The following is a 20,157-nucleotide window of genomic DNA, read 5'->3' on the forward strand; positions in this document are numbered from 1 at the left end:
ATTTAATATAATCAGTTCGAATTTCTTCCTTCTGCGTGGCTTTTGATCAGTTTCTTCTAAATTATTTTTTTTTTAATTTCTAGTCTTAATTAACTATATTGATTTTATCGGTAACATAACTTATTCGGAAATCGAGAAAAAGAATCTCACTGAATTTTTTTCTGGCTAAAAATAGAATGATGCTCCAGTAACCGACGATTTCGACGGTGCTGATGCAGCAGAAGATGAATATTGGGAAACGTCAAGTTCCGGTGACGTTGTAGGCCTCGACTTCGTCTTCAGGGTAAGAAGTCACCATTTCGACTTCGTCATCAAAGCTACTTTTGCATGATTGTTTTTTTTTAACGAACGGCCATCGATCGTCTAGGACCGGACCGCATCGGCCACACAGACATCAGTCTCATCAATCATCGTCTCCCTACATATTTTTTATTTCACCCTTTTCGGACGATCGCCGGAGCATGTCCTAACCTGTCATCGCCCCTCACTTCGTTTATTCCGGCTTCCGTCAGTAACAATTTTCCGTGTTGCATGTCTTGTTTCTGTTTCATGTGCACTGTGGATGTTATTTTGGCTAACAACATTGCACGAACAAAATCAAATTAAAAAGTTGATTCTATTTATTTTTTTTTATTATTTTGTTGTGATTTGTTTAGGCCTTGGCTTTCGACAAGGATGAAGGACGAAACGCTGAAATTTCTTATAGTATCAAATCTGGTAAAGGGAGGAATAAATTTAAGATTGATAATTCAACTGGGATTGTTTACGCGCATAAAGGATTTGAAGTTGGGCAAGAATATGATATTAATGTATTTGCTTATTTGATTAAATTTTTGGGAAATAATGAGATTCTTTTAGATTAAAGCCACCGATAATGGTGAAACTCCGAAGAGTGTCGTTTGTAGACTTTCTGTGTCTGTTATTGCAACTCCTCCGAGTACTTCCGCTCCGCCTTCAATTATTCAACCCGTTAAGATGGAAATAACTGAAAATGATATTCCGGGATTTTTGGTTACTTTGTTGCAAGCTACGGATCCGGATGGGGATTCTTTGTGGTATGATATCATCGGTGAGTAAAATTTAAAAATATAATATAAAATAAATAAATAAAAAAATGTTATTTGCAACCTATAAAACAAAAAAATAAATAAAATATTACCCAACACATGTTGTATACCCACAAATACTTTTTTTATTAAAGCCATATTTCGGCGTAAAAATTCCACATTTTATTTTCAATAAATTCAATTTGGCCCTTTTCGAAATTAAATATCCTTCACCAACATATTGTCCCGTACTCATCGAAAATACAATATTGTACACAACAACGAGTTTATTCAACGTTATAACGGAATATTGACTGTATTCTATTACTCGAAACCATTGACGCGAAACGGTTAACTTTAATATCAAATTTTTGAGCGAAAAACCAACATGAATTAAATTAATTTGTTTTAGATGGTGATGAAAGAAATGAATTTTACGTTGGTCGTCAAAGCGGAAACATTTTATTAGCAAAACAACTCGATTACGAAACCCAAAAGGAATATATCTTAAATATAAGTGTAACAGACGCGGTAAATACGGTTTATACTCAATTAAATGTCACGGTTTTGGATCAAAACGACCATAGACCGGAATTTACAGAACCCGTTTATAAAGTTGAAATATCCGAATCGGTTCCGGTCGAAACGGAAATCTTGCAACTTGAAGCCACCGACGCAGATAACGAAGGAAAACTAGTTTTCAGCTTACACGCTGCACGAAACATGATCTCTTTACAAACTTTTAAAATTGATTCCATTACCGGATCGGTTACTTTATCGAGAGCTTTAGATAGGGAGAGTTTATCAGAACACCTTTTAACTGTTATGGTCAGAGATAGTGGTACACCATCGAAACGAAATTACGCGAGGGTGCTAATCATAGTTCATGACCAAAATGATTATACCCCACAATTTTCTGAAAAGATTTTAGAAGGAAAAGTGTTTGAATCGGCTTCAGTTGGAAGCGCGGTTCTTAGAGCGTACGCTGTTGATCATGATAAAGGCGAAAACGCAAGAGTGACTTATTCAATATCATCGGGAAATGTTGGAAATGTTTTTAGTATCGACCCGGATATGGGGATAATCCAAGTTGCGCGAGAATTAGATATTTCAGTTGCAACTGAATACACCTTATACATTCGAGCAACCGATCATGGTCAACCTTCCTTATCAACGACAATTCCCGCTCACATCATGTTAACAATGTCCGATAACGCCCCACCGAAATTCGTCGATAAAGAAGTTGCAGCCGAAATTTACGAAGACCAACCACTAGGAAGTTTCGTCGCCTTAATGAAAGTCAGAAGCACATCATCCCTTCAATTTGAAATTATAACCGGAAACGTTGACGACGCGTTCATGATTAGTCCAAGTACCGGGGTTATTATCACCCAAAAAATGTTAGATTACGAAAGTGTTAAGTTTTATAACCTAACGATTAAGGCGATTAATATGGCGAGTGCGAGCGCGACGGGAAATGCAATTATTCATATTTTAGATCGAAACGATAACGTTCCTCAATTCGAACAAGAAACTTATTCAGGAAGCATATCAGAATCGGCACCCGTTCATTCATTAATCCTCACAAACACAAGTGATCCCTTAGTGATAAAAGCAAACGACGCAGATTCCGAAATTAACGGATTACTTCATTTCGATATCGTCGAAATTTTACCAAGAAGATATTTCCAAATCGATTCAAACACCGGAGCTATAAGAACAATTAGATTATTAGACCACGAAACTTTCGACCGATTCACTTTTCACGTGACAGTTTCAGATTTGGGTAACCCAAAATTATCATCGGAAACCACCGCAAGAGTTGACATAATCGTAACGGACGTAAATGATTGTCCCCCAATTTTCGATCACAGCATTTACAACGTAACTTTACTTCTTCCAACTTATAAAAACGTTGCAGTTATTAAACTTAACGCCACCGATAAAGACACTGATGGCTCGTTAAAATACGATATAATCGACGGCAACAAACATAAAACTTTCGATATTAACTCGGCGACGGGACTTGTAACCGTTTTAGACCCGGAAAATATGAAGCAATCTTATAAACTTCAAGTTAGAGTATCCGATGGAAAATTTTCGAGCGTTTCCAAAGTTTATGTCCGAGTCGAACAATCGGAAAATTCCGGTTTAACATTCCAAAAACAAATCTACGAAGGATCGATATTCGAGAATTCAACAAAAATTAATAACGTTTGCGTCGTTAACGTTTTGGGTAGCGCCTTAAACGAACATTTAGAATTCCGCATTTTAAATCCGACGAATATGTTCAAAATCGGATTAACATCCGGGGTTATTAGCACGACGGGAATTCGTTTCGATCGAGAAAATAAAGACAATTACGAATTAATCGTCGAAGCCCGAAGCCATATGCCAGAAAGAGAAAAACCAAGAGTCGCTCACGTTATCGTTAACGTAACCGTTTTAGATGTTAACGATAATTGTCCAATGTTTGTTAATTTACCTTATTATGCGGTCGTTTCCGTCGACGATGAAAAAGGAAGTGTTATTGCTAAAGTACACGCTATCGATATGGATAGCAATGAAAATGGAGAGGTAAAAAATATTTTTTTTAATTAAAGTGTTCAAGTATGTTATTAATTTTTTTTAAGGTGAGATATGAACTTATTCGAGGACACGGAGAATTATTTAAAGTGCAAAGGGAAACTGGTGCTATTGAAATAAAACAGAGTTTAGAAGGGCATAATCGAGAATATGAATTAGAAATTGCTGCATATGATAAAGGTAAGTTTTAAACAAAATCTCTTGTACCACAAATATTAAAGAATTGAAATTCAGTACAAATATTATATGAAGATTGATCTTTCATTTAATTCTAAACTAATCTTTCCATATTAATAAGGAACGAAGTTACCAATATTTGAAAATTGCTTGATTGTGCCAATATTTTAGACAAGCTTTAATTTAAATTTCTTTATCTTCATAAATAAAGTCGAATCGTTTCTCCTAAATTTACGTTATTAATTGATCATAATGCTTCATTTTGTTTCATTAAACTGTTTTCTACATCATAAATATTTATTTTATAGGTATAAATCCATGCAGAACCGACGTAAAAGTGTACGTAAAGGTGATCGATCGTTCGATGCCCGTTTTCAAAAAACAATTTTATTCGGAAATCGTTCCGGAAAACGTCGAACTTCACTCTCCGTTAGGGCTTTCCGTGCAGGCAGAGTCACCTTTAGGTCGGAAACTGATTTACAGTATTGTGAAAGGAAACGAAATGGAAGAGTTCGCGCTCGATTTTAATACGGGTAAGTTGATCTTTGATTTTACTTTAAAATTTAGGCTTTTACTTTTTTATTTACTTTATTTACTTTTGCGTCTCCCATTTTTATAAGAATCGTTGTCTTTCTTTGTACGACAGGAGACGATTTTGCAAAACCTAATCTGAACCGCACGCTAAAAGAATTTCTTAGGGCATTTTTCAATTGTGGCGGTACAAATTCCTCTTCAGGTACAGGGTTGGATAATTAATATTTATTTTTATTAGTGTGATTAAAAATTAATCAAAACAGTTTCTTTTCTTTTTTTTGATGGAAATGATTTAATGTTTTAAAGGTGTTGGTAGTTTTCTTTAATTAATATTTTTAATTGTTACTAAACAAAAAGTATACTCACTAAAAACTATTAGTTACCTAATTGTTATTTATTATTATTTTTTGTTTAAAGAAATTAATTTATTAAAAAAACTAAAACGTGATTTCCTTCCACAGCCCCTGATAGTAACAATGGTCCCTGTGAGTATAATTATTAATTATTGTTTAATTCGGTGTCTTTCATCTCTTTAATTGGAAATTCTTTAATTCATAATTTTCTCAAATTTCTTCGCACTTTTCTTTCTAAAATATTGTGTGTTTACAAAATTCATTCTTACTAACTCACATATGCATGATTAAAATAATAAATTAAATTTATATTAGCACTTTTTCTTAAACAATATTGGTGTAATTAAATTTATGCATGCAAAAATTAAGTTTCTTTCAGTTTAAAGTTTTCAGAAATGATTCTGAAATAGATAATCATTTCTAAAACTATAATTTATAAATATTCTTATTAAAAAATCTTTTTCAAACAATAAATTACTTCTTCTAGGTGTTATTTCTGTTGTCGACGAATTAGACTACGAGCAACAACAACAATACGAGCTCGTTGTAAGAGCAACGGATTCAGTTTCAGGAGTTTACGCGGAAGTTCCCGTATCGATAGTTTTGCAAGATGTAAATGATTGCCCCCCGGAATTCCAAGAGGAAAGTTATAACATATCAATATCAGAAGCGGCTCCTTTCGGAACTTCGGTTCTTGTAGTTACAGCGAAAGATAACGACACCGGGATGAATCAAAAAATTATTTATTCGATTAAGCAAGAAGAAGGAAATAATGCAACACTTTATTTCCACATTGATGAACATGATGGAACGATTTATTTGAAACAAAGTTTGGATCATGAGAAATCTTCATCTCATCATTTCGTAGTTGTTGCTGCGGATCAAGGAAATCCGAGTTTGTCAAGTACAGCTCATGTTTGGTTGACGGTTTTGGACATGAATGATAATCCACCCAAGTTTGAACAACCCTCGTATTATTGCGGGCTATCGGTTTACGCGAAACGAGATCAATTTGTTACGATTGTTTCTGGGAGTGATCCAGATTTAGTTGATCAAACGAGATTGAAATATTCGATGGTTGCGGGAAATGAGCAACAAACTTTCTCGATCGACTCGAATACGGGGATCATTTCTTTAACGAATTTAGCAAATTTTGGAGATCAAAAAAGTTTGCTTTTAAATGTTTCGGTTTCTGATGGAGTTTACACCAATTTCGCTCGATTAAAAGTTGAGTTATTACCCGCGAATTTGCACCCCCCAATTTTCCCCGATGTAATCATGGACGTTGAGGTGTCAGAAAATAAAGAACCCGGTGAATTAGTTGCTATTGTGAAAGCTAGTGATAAAGATTTTGGGAAATACGCCACTTTAACTTACTCAATACAATCTGATTTGTTATTAGAGGTGTTTTCGATCGATAAAAATTCAGGGAAAATTGTAACTCGAACTAAATTAGATCGGGAAAAACGGAAATTATACGAAATCCCCGTTATGGCTACAGATGGTGGGGATCGTTCTGGATATTTAACAGTTCGCGTTAAAGTTTCCGATAAAAATGATAACGCCCCTAAATTTAATTTACGCGAATACAAAGGATGCATTTTCTCAAATTACACCCAAGGACAATTCTTCTTAAAGATACACGCCACAGATCCCGATGAAGGGATCTCCGCTCAACTTCATTACGATATTTACAAAGAACCATCATCGGACGCCAATGAACTATTTGATATCGACTCAAAAACCGGACGAATTTATCTAATTAAAGATGCAACTTCCTACGAAGGACAACTTTTTCAATTTTTCGTACGAGCAACCGACGGAGGCCCAACACCAAAACATTCCGACGTTCCCGTAAGCGTCATGATAATGGGACCAAACGAACACCCCCCAATTTTTGAACGAAAAGACGACAAATTTTTCTTATCGGAAAACTCACCAACCGGAACGATCATCACCAGTTTAAAAATGATCTCGAATGTTACCGTCAGTTATAAAATTTTATCCGGATCGGAAGATAGCCCAACTTTCGCCGTTGATTCCCAAGGTCATCTCAGCTTAGCAAGACCTTTAAATTTCGAATCGCAAGTTTCTCACGTCATCGGCATTTTAGCAGAAACCGATTCAAGTCCACCACTTACAGCTTTAGTAGAAATTACACTTCAAGTTTTAGATGAAAACGATAACGCTCCGCATTTTGAAAGTAGTCCTTATGTGATTAATTTAGCTGAAAATACTGAAGAGGGGACATCAATTTTGAAAGGTAAGAAACTTTTTTAATATATCCAAGTTTATATCGGGAATTTCATATAACTCGCAATATATTAATTCTAGTTTTCGTTCAATATAACGCTGAATAACAATTAAAACTAGAACTAACACCAGATTTAGAACCAAAAACATTCGGGTTTAGCCGCACGTCTCTCAATATAAAACCATACAAATTCTGCAGAGACATACCACCATAAACGGATAAACTATAAAATAACAATATTTCTGCTACTTGTCTTTTTTACAATATTTTCTAAACATTACAAAAACACCAACATTAATTTACAGAAATTAATTCGTAATTCTTTTACTTTTAATTTAGTAACTGCTCACGATGAAGATCAAGGAAGTAATGGTGAAATAAGATATACTTTTGGTTCCGATGCTGGTGACGCAATAAATGTATTTTCGGTGGATGCATTTACAGGTTGGATAACGACCTTAGTTCCGTTAGATAAAGAAACGAAACCGGAATATAAATTTTCGATTATGGCAACGGATAATAAACACACCGCTCGAACGACGGTTATTATAAAATTGAAAGATTACAATGATAGCCCGACTTTATTCAAAAGAAAAAATTACGAAGGTGCCGTCCAAGAAGACGCTTTACCAGGGACGGTTATTTTAAAATTAGAAACAACGGATGCCGACATTGACTTAGTAACCCCAATTGATTTTTATATCATTTCCGGTGATCCAAGTTCTCATTTTAAAATAAGACAAACTGGGGAGTTGTACGTTGTGAAACAATTAGATCGAGAAACCGTTCCTAGTTATGAATTAGAAATTGTTGTTACGGATGGTTTATTTACGGATAAAACGAAAATTTTCATCAATATTTTAGACGCTAACGATAACCCGCCTTATTGCTTAAAATACCGATATCGCCAAGTTCTTTCTGAAGGTATCCATCCGGGTTCGTTCGTTCTAAGCGTTTTGGCAACAGATGCTGATGATCAAGAAAATTCAAAATTAAGATACATCTTAACTGGGGATGGATACGAAAATTTCTCTTTGGATAAAGATTCTGGTCATTTAAAAACCATAACCCATTTAGACCGGGAAAAAATGTCTAAATACAATTTAATTGCTCACGTTCAAGATAAAGAACACACCAATTGGGAGTGTTCCTCCCAAATCGAGTTAATCGTTTCTGATTTAAATGATAACGCTCCATTATTTTCACTCCCCTATTACTCTGTTGCATTACCTGAAGATGTTGAAGTTGGAACTTTAGTTACTAAAGTACACGCAACCGATGCGGATATTGGAATGAATCGGAAAATTAAGTATTCCTTCATCGATTCATTTAATAATCACTTTAAAATGGCTTCCGATAGTGGCATTGTCACTTTAGCTAAACCTTTAGATAGAGAAATACGCGCAATGTATAATTTAACAATTCAAGCTGTTGATCAAGGAACTCCCCAACTTTCCAGCGTTGCTTCGTTGATTGTTAACGTGCAAGATATTAATGATAACCCTCCAGAATTTGCTTCAAAATATTACTTTGCAACCGTTCCGGAAATAAATGCGGTTGGAACAGAAATTGTAAGAGTGTTAGCAACCTCAAAAGATACCGGGGTAAACGCAGAAGTTTATTATTCCATCATGGGTGGAAATGAACACAGAAAGTTTTCAATTCATAACAAAACCGGAGTTATAACACTTATAGAAATGTTAGATTACGAAAGAGCGAAAGATTACTTTTTAACCATTCAAGCAATCGACGGTGGAATCCCACCTTTAAGTAACGTAGCCACCGTTAATATAACAGTAACAGATTGTAATGATAACGCACCCGTTTTCGCACAAGTATCTTATAACGAAAAAATTATTGAAAACGCCACAATTGGAGATAAAGTCCTGCAAGTTACAGCAACCGACTTAGATAGTGGCGATAACGGAAGGGTTAGCTATTCGATTATAAGAGGGGACCAAGAAGGAAAATTCGCTATCGATGAAAACACTGGATTGGTCACCGTTGCAAATAAATTGGATAGAGAAATCGTTTCTGGTTATGTTTTAGAAGTGTTAGCGAAAGATAATGGACTCCCAGTTTTATCAAGACAAGTTTTAGTTAATATTGACGTTGCCGATGCGAATGATAATCCACCCATGTTTTCGCAAAGCAATTATACAGCAGTTGTGCAGGTAAGTGAAAATTGATTGAAAATGATTAATCATGAGGAATTAATTAATGAATAAACTCAATAATTATTTAAATTTTTTTCATCAGGAGGACAAACCAATCGGATATCCAATTCTTAAATTTACAATAACCGACGCAGATTCCCCCCCAAACACCTCTCCGTACACTTTCGATTTCCGCTCTGGGAACGAAGGAAATATTTTCCGTCTCGAACAAGATGGAGTTTTACGAACAGCCAGCAAGTTTAATCATAAAATAAAAAATTCTTATCTCCTCCAAATACGAGTTTTTGATAACGGAACTCCCCCTCTCTATTCAGACACGTTCGTGGTTGTTCGAGTTATTGAAGAATCTCAATATCCACCTGCCATAACCCCATTAGAAATCAATATTAATTCGTTTTTGGATGATTACCCCGGCGGAATAATCGGAAAAGTTTTCGCAACCGATCAAGATCAATATGATACCTTAACATTTTCTTTATCCCCAACAACTGGGTTATTATATCCAACGATGGAACAATTTAAAATAGATCGTGTTGACGGAACTTTAACAGCTTTACCACATTTAGACGTTGGAGATTACCGCGTAAACGTATCAGTTACCGATGGAAAATATTATTCCCACGCAATCGTAAGAGTTTACGTTGAAACAATTAGCGAAGAAATGCTTGAAGGGGCTGTTGTTATTCGATTTAGAGAGGTCAGCCCGGAAGCTTTCATTTTAAGCCATCGAAAAGGTTTCGTTCGGGCTGTTCGAAACGCTATGAATTGTCGATTAAAAGATGTAATCGTAATTAGCGTTCAACCATCGGACGATTTCGAACATTTACGAGCTAAACGAGAAATTAATAAAGATTTAGATGTCTTGTTTACAGTTAAAAAATCGGACGTTGACACGTTTTATTCGGCCGAAGAAGTTCGAAAAGCAATCAATGATAACTTGGAAGATTTAGAATCGAGTACAAAATTAGTTGTTGAAGAAATCGTTCGAATTAAATGCACCCCAACTTATTGTCAATACGGAAAATGTGAGGATAAATACGTTGTTGAACCAACCAATGTTAAACCTATCTCAACAGACGTTACCAGTTTTGTTTCTCCAAAACATAGTCATCGAATGGAATGTTTATGCCATGAAGGTTACGGTGGAGATCGTTGCGATGTTATTATTAATGAATGCGCAAGATCCGGTTGTCCAACATACAAAATTTGCATCCCCGATTCTTCCAGCAAAGGATTTTCTTGTCAATGTCCCGAAGGGTTCGCCGGGTCATCGTGCGATATCGACATTTCAAAATGTCACGATGAATCCTGTTACATTGCAAGAAATCCGATGTCATTTAAAGGAAAATCTTATTCCCAATATAGAATCATCAACAAGAAAGCCATTGAAGATCAATTAAGTTTAAGTTTACGAATAAGAACGATGCAACCATCAGGAAATTTAATGTACGCTTCCGGAAAAGTGGATTATAACATTTTAGAAGTTGTAAATGGAGTGATTCAGTACAGATTTGAGTTGGGAAGTGGCGAAGGTGTTGTTAGAGTTTCAACCGCTTATGTTTCTGATGGAAAATGGCATGAAATCCGCTTGGAGAGAGACCATAATAACGCAAGATTAATCGTTGATGGGGTTCATTCAGCTCAAGGGTCAGCACCCGGAATAAGTGATATATTAAATTTACAAAGTGATGAGATGTATTTAGGAGCCGAAGTCCATCGACATCCATCCATTTTAGGATTAGAAGATATCCAACGCGGATTTACAGGTTGTATGGATGATGTTAGAATCGCAAGAATCTCAGTTCCTTTGCACAAATCAGGAGATAACTCAATAGCTGTGCTTAAAAGATTCGCAAATGTTGAATTTAGTTGCGATTCGAACGTTCTTCTCCCAGCTGGAGCTTGCGGTTCTCAACCTTGCATGAATGGGGGAACTTGCAAAGAAACCCAAACTGGATTTGAATGCTCGTGTCATGCGCGATTCAAAGGAATTCTTTGCGAATACGACACCGATCCTTGTTCTTCATCACCATGTCTTTACGGTGGAAAATGTATTGCGTCAAACGGTGATTACACGTGTGAGTGTGGTTTTAGATTAACCGGAAAAAGATGCGAATACGGAAAATATTGTTCCCCAAATCCTTGCCAACACGGTGGAGTTTGCGAAGAAGGCGATGAAGGAGCTTTATGTAAATGTAGATCTTTCACCGGAGAATACTGCCAATTCGATCTCAACGAATGCGAATCCCTCCCGTGTCAAAACGGGGGAACTTGTATCAACGAAATCGGATCATTTCGATGTCTTTGCCCTGGTAACACAACCGGACATTTTTGTGGAACCCCAGAAACGTTAGCAATTTTAACACTTGGTCCCATCACATTGGGTTATTTCGAATTAATCGTAATCGCAGCGACGCTTTTTCTCACCTTAGTTATCACAATAACACTTTGCTTGTACTGCAAATCAAAAATGAAGAAACGTAATCACGCTCATCAAGGACAAAATGTGATCATCAACGAAACCCGAAAAGATCCAATAGTGTATAATTCAAATCGTCCCCATGAAATGGTCGAGTTAAAACGTGGAAAATTGAGTAATTTGGAAGGAAATCGTCAACCGAGGCCGCAATCTTACGCAGCTACCCCGCAAAATGAAAATTTCAACTACAACTTTGGGCCGATACTCAACAATTTCGAGTCGATTCGCAGTTATGGATCAGCCGGTAATAGTCTAATACTTATAGACGCCGAATATGTGTAGAAAAAGTTTAAAATTAAAAAAAATTTAATCTTTTTTGAGTGTAACCAATTTTTTTTCCACGCTGACTTACGTATACAGAGCTGGCTTCAGAAAAACCAACGAGTAAAAGAACAGGTAAACCAACCAAGAAGATATTAAATTTTTACATTAAGGTTTTGTAGGTACTTTTTTATTTTTGATTTGATATAGAGAATGAAATTTTCTTTGGTTGAGTTTTTTTATTTGGTTTGTTTTAAAAACTGAAGCCGGTTCTGAAACGATTTTATTTTGATATAATTACAAACTTTTAATTTTTTTTAGGTGATGAGTTGGAGAATCCTCCTTTGAATAACTACGTGAGGAATTTGAACTTGAATAATCAACAATCCGGCATCAGTAATTGCGACTCTGATAAAACCGCGTGGGCCGAACAAATGCATTTGGCCCAAAGTTACGCTGAAAAACCCAAAGTTAAAAATGGTAAGTTAATTTTAATGGCGATGAATTGCAACAATCTTTTAAATCTTTAATAATGATCGCTCTATTAACTCGTTAATTAATAAATAGCTTTTTTATTTAGCAATAAATAATAAAATAATACTTTTTATCTTGGATAAGGTGTGTTAAATAGTTATTAACAATGATTAAAACGGCATGAATTTTTTAAAATCATCTAATAAACTCATTATAATACATTTTCCCCCAATATAATTGAAACAATGTACAAAAAAACAAGAAAACTTAATCGAATTTTGATAATATGAAAATAATTTAATTTTGTTGTTGCAAAGTCAAAAACTGTGTGAGAATATATCATTTTTATTATAAATATATAGTGTCCTAACATCGTTGTCCTGGATACATCTCGTAATATCGGAAATGTTTCAACCAAGATTATGTGATTTTGCGAAAAGCCGGATACCCGGTTATCCGGCATATCTATCCGGCCATTATGGTTATAATTTCTGGCGGATTTCTGAAATGATACCCTATATTGCCACATTATTGCGATATTTGAATAAAAATGAAATTAATAAGAAAGCTGATAAGATATGTAACTTATTTGGATCCAAGATACACAATGAACTTTTTTGATGCTGATATCGAAGCAACTCTAAAAAGAGGATACTTTAATTAATAATTGGCGATATTTCCACAACGATCCTTCAAGAAATGAATTTTATAGCGAATTTTGAAAATTATCACAACACTTTGGGACAAGAGGAAACTTTAATTAATAATCGAAAGTGATAACAGCGGCAATTCTGTTAGTAATGAATGTGATAATGAATTATAAGCGAAGAGATGAAAACTAGACGAAACTGCAACAAGAGATTTTATATATCGTATTGGGATTGTTACAATGAGGTTGCTAATGACAAACCTGATATAAATAAAGTTGTATTCAATGAAAAAAGTCGTATTGGGGTTGAACCGGATATCCGTCCCACCACTAGTTTAATGTTACTTAACTTTAACTAACGGACATTAATTCTGATTGAAAAAAAATGTTCAGGAAATTGTTACTTAACATCACATTGGTTTTTGACTTGACAACAACGATTAAAAAAAAAAATCAAAAATAAAAATACTAATTAATACAAAATTAACCCTTTAATTGATTTGATTCATTTATATTTTCATGAACAAAAACATTTCCAGCCTTATTAAAGGGTTAATTTCAAACGAGAAAAAATTTCGCTTTCTCGTTAACATCTTTAAATTTTATACTCCAGATTACAATATATCCAGCCAAGTAAACTGTGATCCTCCTAATAGACTGTACGGTGGACGAAGTAACGCTACTAAATCTTTAGGATCGCCATCTTTAAATTCAACAGACGATGACCAAAGATCTGTTGGAAGTAAGTCTAAACCAAAACAACAAAAGAAACACATCCCCTTTTTATATTAAATTTATCATTCGACTTTTTTATAATTTATCATATTCCACTAACCAAAAAAGAAACTAACACGAAACAATCTTTCCTTAAATATTTCTCAACTTCTAAAGAAACAATTTTTTTTGTAATTTTTTTAAATAATTTTTTTTTATTTTCTTGATTTAGGTTACCATTGGGATTGTTCGGACTGGGCTCGAAACAGTCAAATCCCGCTTCCTAATATAACAGAAGTACCGGGAAGCGAAATTCCCGATTCTTCCAGCTTCCATAGCAATGAAAGCAATGAATCGCGGTGCCATCATTTAAATCCGCACACTTTAGGACCCATCAATCCCGATAGAGATATTGAAACCCTTAATGAAGACTTGGAATCGGAATTTATGGCTGATAGCGAATGTGAAGCACACACGGCCAGTCCAAGTCTTAACGCTTTGGATAGCGGAAACGAAGAGTATAGATTTACCACAGGTAAAAATGAATAAATAAATTTGTGGGTTGGGTTGGGTTTGGTGATGGAAAGTTTATATTGTTGCTTTTTTTTGTTATTTATTTATAGGGCCAAAAGAAACTCTTGTTTAGCATCTCATATCTAGTTGTTTAAGAAAAATTATTTTTTTTAAAATAAGATTAAAAGAACTTGTAAGTCGGTGTGTGTTTGAATTTTTTAATTTTAACCACTTTTAACGGAATGTTATTGAAAAAAAATCTTTTTTAACTAACTAAACATTTTTTTTAACTCTTTTTAATGCAGTGCCTTTAATTATCGTTAAACCAAGTGAGTATTAAGAAAACATTAAAGTCTCGCTGCTGCAAAATCCGCACTAACATGAATCATGATCACTTTAAACTTCTTTGAAGACTTAAGTATTTGGGCGCTTTTAACACGATTAACTCTAATAATTTCTTTTAATTTCCTGATTTATTTCGATACATTTTTTTAGCTGACAGCTACGTTCGGCATCCAAACACTTATCTACCAACTCACGGGTACAATATTCCCAGCGAAGCGGAAGGCGATCCTTTGCATAGTCCTGGAGCCGATTCAGACGATGTTGAACCTTACGGTTTTCCAAGCAATCGAAATCGACGAAAAAATTGCGATGATGATATAGGATCAGTTATTACAGCTTTAGGTAAAAGGATATTTCTATTTCATTAAGACGAAGTTTTTATTTTATTTTTGTAGAAGAACGCGATTCATTATTAGGCCCAACGTACGGTAGTAACAGTGATATGTCGACGAATTTGTGTGAAATCGAAGATTCGGAGTGCGAAACCGAACAAAAACCATTAAATTACCTTGGGGTTCAACAAACGTCCGTTTGACGAAAAGAAACGAGGGAAAATCGAAGGATTGCATAAAAAAATAAAAAAGACTTTTATTAAAATGATTGAAATAAAAAATAAAAAAATAAGAAAAGGTAAGGTGTTGAAGAAAGGAATTGATCCCGCGTTTTTTATCACATCCGATGCATATCATAACAAAGATATGAATACGAGTGGAGATTAAATTAAATAATGATCCAAAAAAATATCGAACAAAAATAATTCTTGTAAATAAAATTAAAAAACATAATTGTAAATAGACCCATAATAAAATTAACGATAATGTATTTTTTATAAATGTTATCTTCTTTTCGATAAAAAAAAGAGACGAAAGGACCTAGAAACAACTTTTTCTTGGTTTTCTTTTTTTACATTAAGTACGAAAAAGTAATTATAAGTACCGCGACGTTATAAATAATTACAAAGAAACCAACTATAAATATGTATATGTAATTTTACTGATGTTCCGTGTACGAAACTGAAAAAAACCTAAGACGAAGAAAAAAATATTTAAAATGTGCCTATAAACGCGTGCTCCCCCGCGATGAAAAAACACAACGAGGGAGCCACTTTTATATTAATTTTAATAAAACGACTCTTCTAGATGTTAAGTTTTAAGTGATTGAGTTTAGTTAAATTGAGTTTTAGATTTTGACGGGATCGATTTTGTTCAAAAATTGAACCCGTCCTTTTTATAGTGAATTTACGTTGTTTTGCGTTGTACATGTGATACGAAAAAGAATTAAAAAATTGTGTTTCCTCCAATTTATTAGTTGTATTATTTCTTTTTTTAAATAGTTTAGGTTAATTTCGATGTCGTCCTTTTATTTATAAATAATTACATTGTATTCCAACAATGTGTATAAGACTTTCTTAAAAACAAGAATAAATTAATTAAAAAAAATTATTTCTTTATTTTGAGTTGACTTTAAAAAATCATAATAATGATAGTCGGCATTCAACATCATCGTCTGTTAGGCCCAACAAGTTGGTGTGTCTTATCAGCAGTGCTAATATTCCTGGGTTTGGCGATGTTAATGTCATTGATAGCAGAATATCAGTGTTAATGTGCCTTTCACAGCCCATTGGTAAGACATGTTGGAGCAGTTTTGGGCATATTGCTTAAATCTGTAAATGGCAGTTCTGGCCAGTTTCTCCATATGTAAATGCAAAGGAAATAGGCCAAGCAGAACTTCCATTGCTAAAGTTGGCGTTGTGCTTATCGCACCAGAGATTTCTGAGAGAACTGAATCATAGGATGTATTTGATCAACCACAGTTACATAAAGCAAGTACAGTCTTTCAGAGGTAAACCCTAATTTTTTCTACAAAGATTACGACAAGTCGACAAAAATAATCTAGCTTTGTGTAAAACTACTTGCAGATGTCGATTTCCACGAGAAGGTTTTGTCTAGGATTACTCCTAGATATTTGACTTCCTTTGAGACAGGGATATTACAGGTTACATAACGTTAGATCCAATCATTTTCTCAAATTTATCTTAATATTATCTTATCTATTGTACAATAAATTATTTACAACAAATTACATAATATTTCATGATAAATAATCATGTTCTAAAAATAAAATAGTGCAAACACGTATGAACGGTTGCATGATTAATAATAACATCGACTCAGGTTTCTTCCCAATTAGCACTTGGCATCATTCATAAAAACAACGTTAACCTTCATATCGTTTCATTTCAATAAAACTCTTCAAAGATTCACAATTTACAATAAACAAGGTCAGTATCTTATTGTACAATCAAAATTTATTTATCGTTTTCTTATTCATCATTTCAGATGAATTTAATTCTTCAACTTCTTCTTGTAACTCCTCTAATACTATTTTTACTCATCTATATTTATTACAAACGATCTTTTACTTACTGGGCGAGAAAAAATATACCAGTAATCAATAAACCAACGATTCCATTTGGTAATTTATCAAGTTCAAAAGATGGCGTGGATTTCTCAAAATTTTTCCAAGATCTTTACACAGAATTAAAATCTAAAAATATTCCGTATTGCGGGTTTTACATTGGTCCATTTCCAAATTTGTTTGTAGCCGATTTAGATTTACTTAAATCGATGTTAACGAAAGATTTTAAACATTTTATGAGTCAAGGAAATTGGGTTGATGAAAAAGCAGATCCGTACAGCGCAAATTTATTTTTTATGGATGGTGAAAAATGGAAAGAAATGAGACCTAAACTCAGCCCATGTTTTACATCGGGTAAAATGAAAACGATGTTTCCTTACATGATGAAGTGTGGAGATTTACTTGGAGAACATGTTCATCAAGCTTGCATAGAAAGCAGATCGATTAATATCAAAGAAGTTCTTGGAATTTATATAGCGGAAGTTTTAGGAAGTTGTGTTTTTGGTTTACAATGTAATAGTTTCGATAATTCTAAATCAGGATTCATCGAAGCTGGACATAAAGCTTTTAAAGCCGGGCCTAGATTAGCTTTAAGAAGAATTTTAACTTATATCTCGCCTAAATTAATTTCTTTAATTAAATTAACATTTTTCCCCAAAGAAGTTACTGGATTCTTTCGAAAAATAATCGACGAAGTTATTGCTTATAGAGAAACGAATCAGGAGAAGAGAAACGATTTAATGCAGGTTTTAATGGAGATGAAAAAAGATACCAAATTTTCTGTAGAAAACCTTTCAGCTCAAGCAATTGGCTTTTTTGCAGCTGGTTTTGAAACTTCTGCTGTTACAACCACTTTTTGTCTTTATGAATTAGCTAGAAATCCAGATATTCAAGAAAAACTTAGGAAAGAAATTTGGGAGTGTTTAAATAAAAATAAAGGAAAATTTAGTTATGATGGAATTGTTGAAATGAAATATTTGGATAAAATAGTTAATGGTACATCTTTTATTTGTAACTTTTTTGAAATAATAACGATTTTTTTTAGAAACTTTAAGACTTTATCCCCCTGGGGGAATTTTGCAACGTTTATGTACTGAAGATTACATTTTACCTAATGGGGAAATTTTGGAAAAAGGTACAGTTATTAATGCGAGTCAAATGGGTGTCCATAAAGATGAAGAATTTTATCCAAACCCTGAGAAGTTTGACCCAGAACGATTTAACGAAGAAAATAAATCTAAAAGACCTCACATGACCTTCCTTACTTTTGGTGAAGGACCTAGAATTTGTCTTGGTAAATAAAGATAACAACAAAAAATATTTTTACTTTTAGATCATTATTTTTTAGGAATAAAATTTGCTCATCTACAAATCAAAATTGGAATTATATCGATTTTAAAGGACCATCAAGTTTCTGTCGATAACTTCCTTGAATATCCCTTAGAATTTAAAAAGAACGCTATTTTTTTAACACCCAAATACGATATTTTATTAAAACTTAAAAAATCAACTTAAGTTTAGTGAAATTAATGTTAATATATTATGAAGTAGTGTTTAATATTATTATGTCATTATTATTGATTAAAAGATTATTTATTCAAGATAACTTAAAAATACATAAAAATAAAAAAATTGGATACAAAATTATTGAAACCTCAACTTCGAATAATATAAATAAATTTAAATAGCGAGCCAAAAAGTTTATCCCACTCTTGGACAACTTCCATAATAAGAAACTTCAACACTTCTTCCACAATTTTGTGCACATCTTAACCATCTCTCATTTGAGTAAGTTATACCATTCGTTCCGCAAACGGGATTGTATTCCTGAGTAATCCTGCAAGCATTTTCACAGGGTGATCGAGTTGTTGCCATTCCAGGAATAGGAACAGTTGAAGTTCTTAAAGGCGATTCAGTTGGATCATTAGGTAAACGACGGTTATTATTGTTATTATTATTCCATTTATTGATATTATTCCAATTATTATTATTGTTCCAATCGTTATTATTATTCCAATCATTATTATTGTTCCAATTATTATTATTTAAATTTCTGTGGGGATGATTCCAAGACGATGGAACATCATCTTGGAAAACAATTCTATCAGAATTAAATTGTCGAAATTTATTTTTGTTGTCATTGAAATTTGGATTAAAATTTGATTGTTCACTTTCATCCCAATGAAAATCAGGATTAAAATTGAAACCATGATAAGCAAACGAAGATTTAAAGATTAACAAAACTAAAAAAGAATGTTTAAACAACATTTTTGTTTGTATAAAAGAAATTCTTACCGAAAAAAATAAAACTTCCCATTTTATGAAGAACTTTGGTAATACTTAAAATTAAACGAACGTTTACTAAATCTTAAAGTTAACTTTACAAATACAACTTGCACCTCTTATTTATATGAACCTATGTCCGCAACACTTTTTTGTTGTTTCTTCTTACCGTTTTCCCTCCACTTTTTACATGCCATTCATTTCTTTCTTCACATTCTTAACCACCCTTTTTTTTTTAATCACACCTCAAAAAAAACTTTTGAAATTTTTCACCGACTCATCTGACTAAACGCAATGACCGTAATAAATTTCTGGAATTACCATCAACTTGACCTTAAACTATTGATTTATATCACATTTGTGCTTCCGTGATACACTCATACGTAAACTTTTAATTTTGTAACAAAAAATGTAGTTTAAATTAACGTTTAAAGAATGTCTTCGATTCCGATTCTAATGACACTATAAAGGATACGTTTGAAATTTTACAATAACATTAAATATGTTAAACGATTCGTTTACGGTGAAAAATCTCATCATCTTCGTTTTAGAAAGAGACGACGAAGGTTGTTTCGTTCGATTATGGTTGTTGGTTATTTTGTTTTTCTGGAAGGGGGTTCCCAACAAGCATTCTTCAAAACTGAAAAATGAAGTTTGTTTTAATCCCATTAATCAATCGTCTGGGTTTAGTTAACCAACACGATATGAGTCTTCAAATAAGTCTCTGTTTCGCGTTTTTTATGTTTTATTCATTAAATGAATAACTCAGACGATGATTTATAAACGATGTGATCACAAATTATATAAAGACTTACCACGTATAATGAAAAGAAGATTAAATAAAAAGAACATTGTGCCATAAATAATTTCTTATTTTCCTACGATTTTTTAAAC

At 33.5% G+C, this 20,157-nt stretch overlaps 3 protein-coding genes across 11 annotated transcripts in view; 2 read left to right on the plus strand and 1 right to left on the minus strand.

Annotated features, from left to right (window-relative positions):
• LOC111428465 (FAT atypical cadherin kugelei) overlaps positions 1 to 15,911 on the plus strand; it is a 107,321-nt gene extending 91,410 nt beyond the window's left edge. For 3 of the 9 annotated variants that reach the window (XM_071199189.1, XM_023063984.2, XM_071199188.1), the window contains 15 exons: positions 176 to 283; positions 657 to 809; positions 859 to 1,069; positions 1,459 to 3,623; positions 3,680 to 3,812; positions 4,118 to 4,342; positions 4,456 to 4,545; positions 5,184 to 6,959; positions 7,290 to 9,124; positions 9,210 to 11,850; positions 12,189 to 12,347; positions 13,604 to 13,732; positions 13,937 to 14,239; positions 14,713 to 14,904; positions 14,958 to 15,911. In XM_071199189.1, coding sequence (XP_071055290.1) covers positions 176 to 283; positions 657 to 809; positions 859 to 1,069; positions 1,459 to 3,623; positions 3,680 to 3,812; positions 4,118 to 4,342; positions 4,456 to 4,545; positions 5,184 to 6,959; positions 7,290 to 9,124; positions 9,210 to 11,850; positions 12,189 to 12,347; positions 13,604 to 13,732; positions 13,937 to 14,239; positions 14,713 to 14,904; positions 14,958 to 15,097 — 10,260 coding nt within the window. In that variant the 3' untranslated portion in view covers positions 15,098 to 15,911. Of the gene's footprint in view, positions 1 to 175; positions 284 to 656; positions 810 to 858; positions 1,070 to 1,458; positions 3,624 to 3,679; positions 3,813 to 4,117; positions 4,343 to 4,455; positions 4,546 to 4,804; positions 4,829 to 5,183; positions 6,960 to 7,289; positions 9,125 to 9,209; positions 11,851 to 12,188; positions 12,348 to 13,603; positions 13,733 to 13,936; positions 14,240 to 14,327; positions 14,411 to 14,712; positions 14,905 to 14,957 lie in introns of all 9 variants that reach the window. The other 6 variants (XR_002708069.2, XM_071199190.1, XM_023063987.2 and 3 more) reach the window with 6 other exon arrangements.
• A 780-nt stretch (positions 15,912 to 16,691) lies between these two features.
• LOC111428470 (cytochrome P450 6a2-like) lies at positions 16,692 to 19,643 on the plus strand. The gene is made up of 4 exons (XM_023063997.2): positions 16,692 to 16,843; positions 16,902 to 17,976; positions 18,026 to 18,274; positions 18,329 to 19,643. The coding sequence occupies exons 2-4, from the start codon at positions 16,902 to 16,904 to the stop codon at positions 18,493 to 18,495; spliced, it is 1,491 nt and encodes a 496-aa protein (XP_022919765.2). The 5' UTR covers positions 16,692 to 16,843; the 3' UTR covers positions 18,496 to 19,643.
• LOC111428489 (GATA zinc finger domain-containing protein 4-like) lies at positions 18,552 to 19,765 on the minus strand. The gene is made up of 2 exons (XM_071199493.1): positions 19,276 to 19,765; positions 18,552 to 19,223 (listed from the first exon to the last, which is right to left on the minus strand). Exons 1-2 carry the CDS (start codon positions 19,295 to 19,297, stop codon positions 18,682 to 18,684), a joined length of 564 nt encoding a protein of 187 aa, XP_071055594.1. The 5' UTR covers positions 19,298 to 19,765; the 3' UTR covers positions 18,552 to 18,681.
• Positions 19,766 to 20,157: the final 392 nt, after the last annotated feature.

Source organism: Onthophagus taurus, chromosome 10, assembly GCF_036711975.1.
Source record: "Onthophagus taurus isolate NC chromosome 10, IU_Otau_3.0, whole genome shotgun sequence".
Classification (NCBI taxonomy): Eukaryota; Metazoa; Arthropoda; class Insecta; order Coleoptera; family Scarabaeidae; genus Onthophagus; species Onthophagus taurus.

What these genes read in the sequence shown, in the direction of transcription:
- LOC111428489 (XM_071199493.1), bottom strand. Translation starts at nt 19,297, where the DNA reads ATGGGAAGTTTTATTTTTTTCG. An exon ending in GGGAAGTTTTATTTTTTTCG is followed by an intron (nt 19,224 to 19,275) that starts GTAAGAATTTCT and finishes ATTCTTTTTTAG; the next exon opens with TTTTGTTAATCTTTAAATCT.
- LOC111428470 (XM_023063997.2), top strand. Translation starts at nt 16,902, where the DNA reads ATGAATTTAATTCTTCAACTTCTTCTTGTAACTCCTCTAATACTATTT. An exon ending in TTTGGATAAAATAGTTAATG is followed by an intron (nt 17,977 to 18,025) that starts GTACATCTTTTA and finishes GATTTTTTTTAG; the next exon opens with AAACTTTAAGACTTTATCCC. An exon ending in AGGACCTAGAATTTGTCTTG is followed by an intron (nt 18,275 to 18,328) that starts GTAAATAAAGAT and finishes ATTATTTTTTAG; the next exon opens with GAATAAAATTTGCTCATCTA.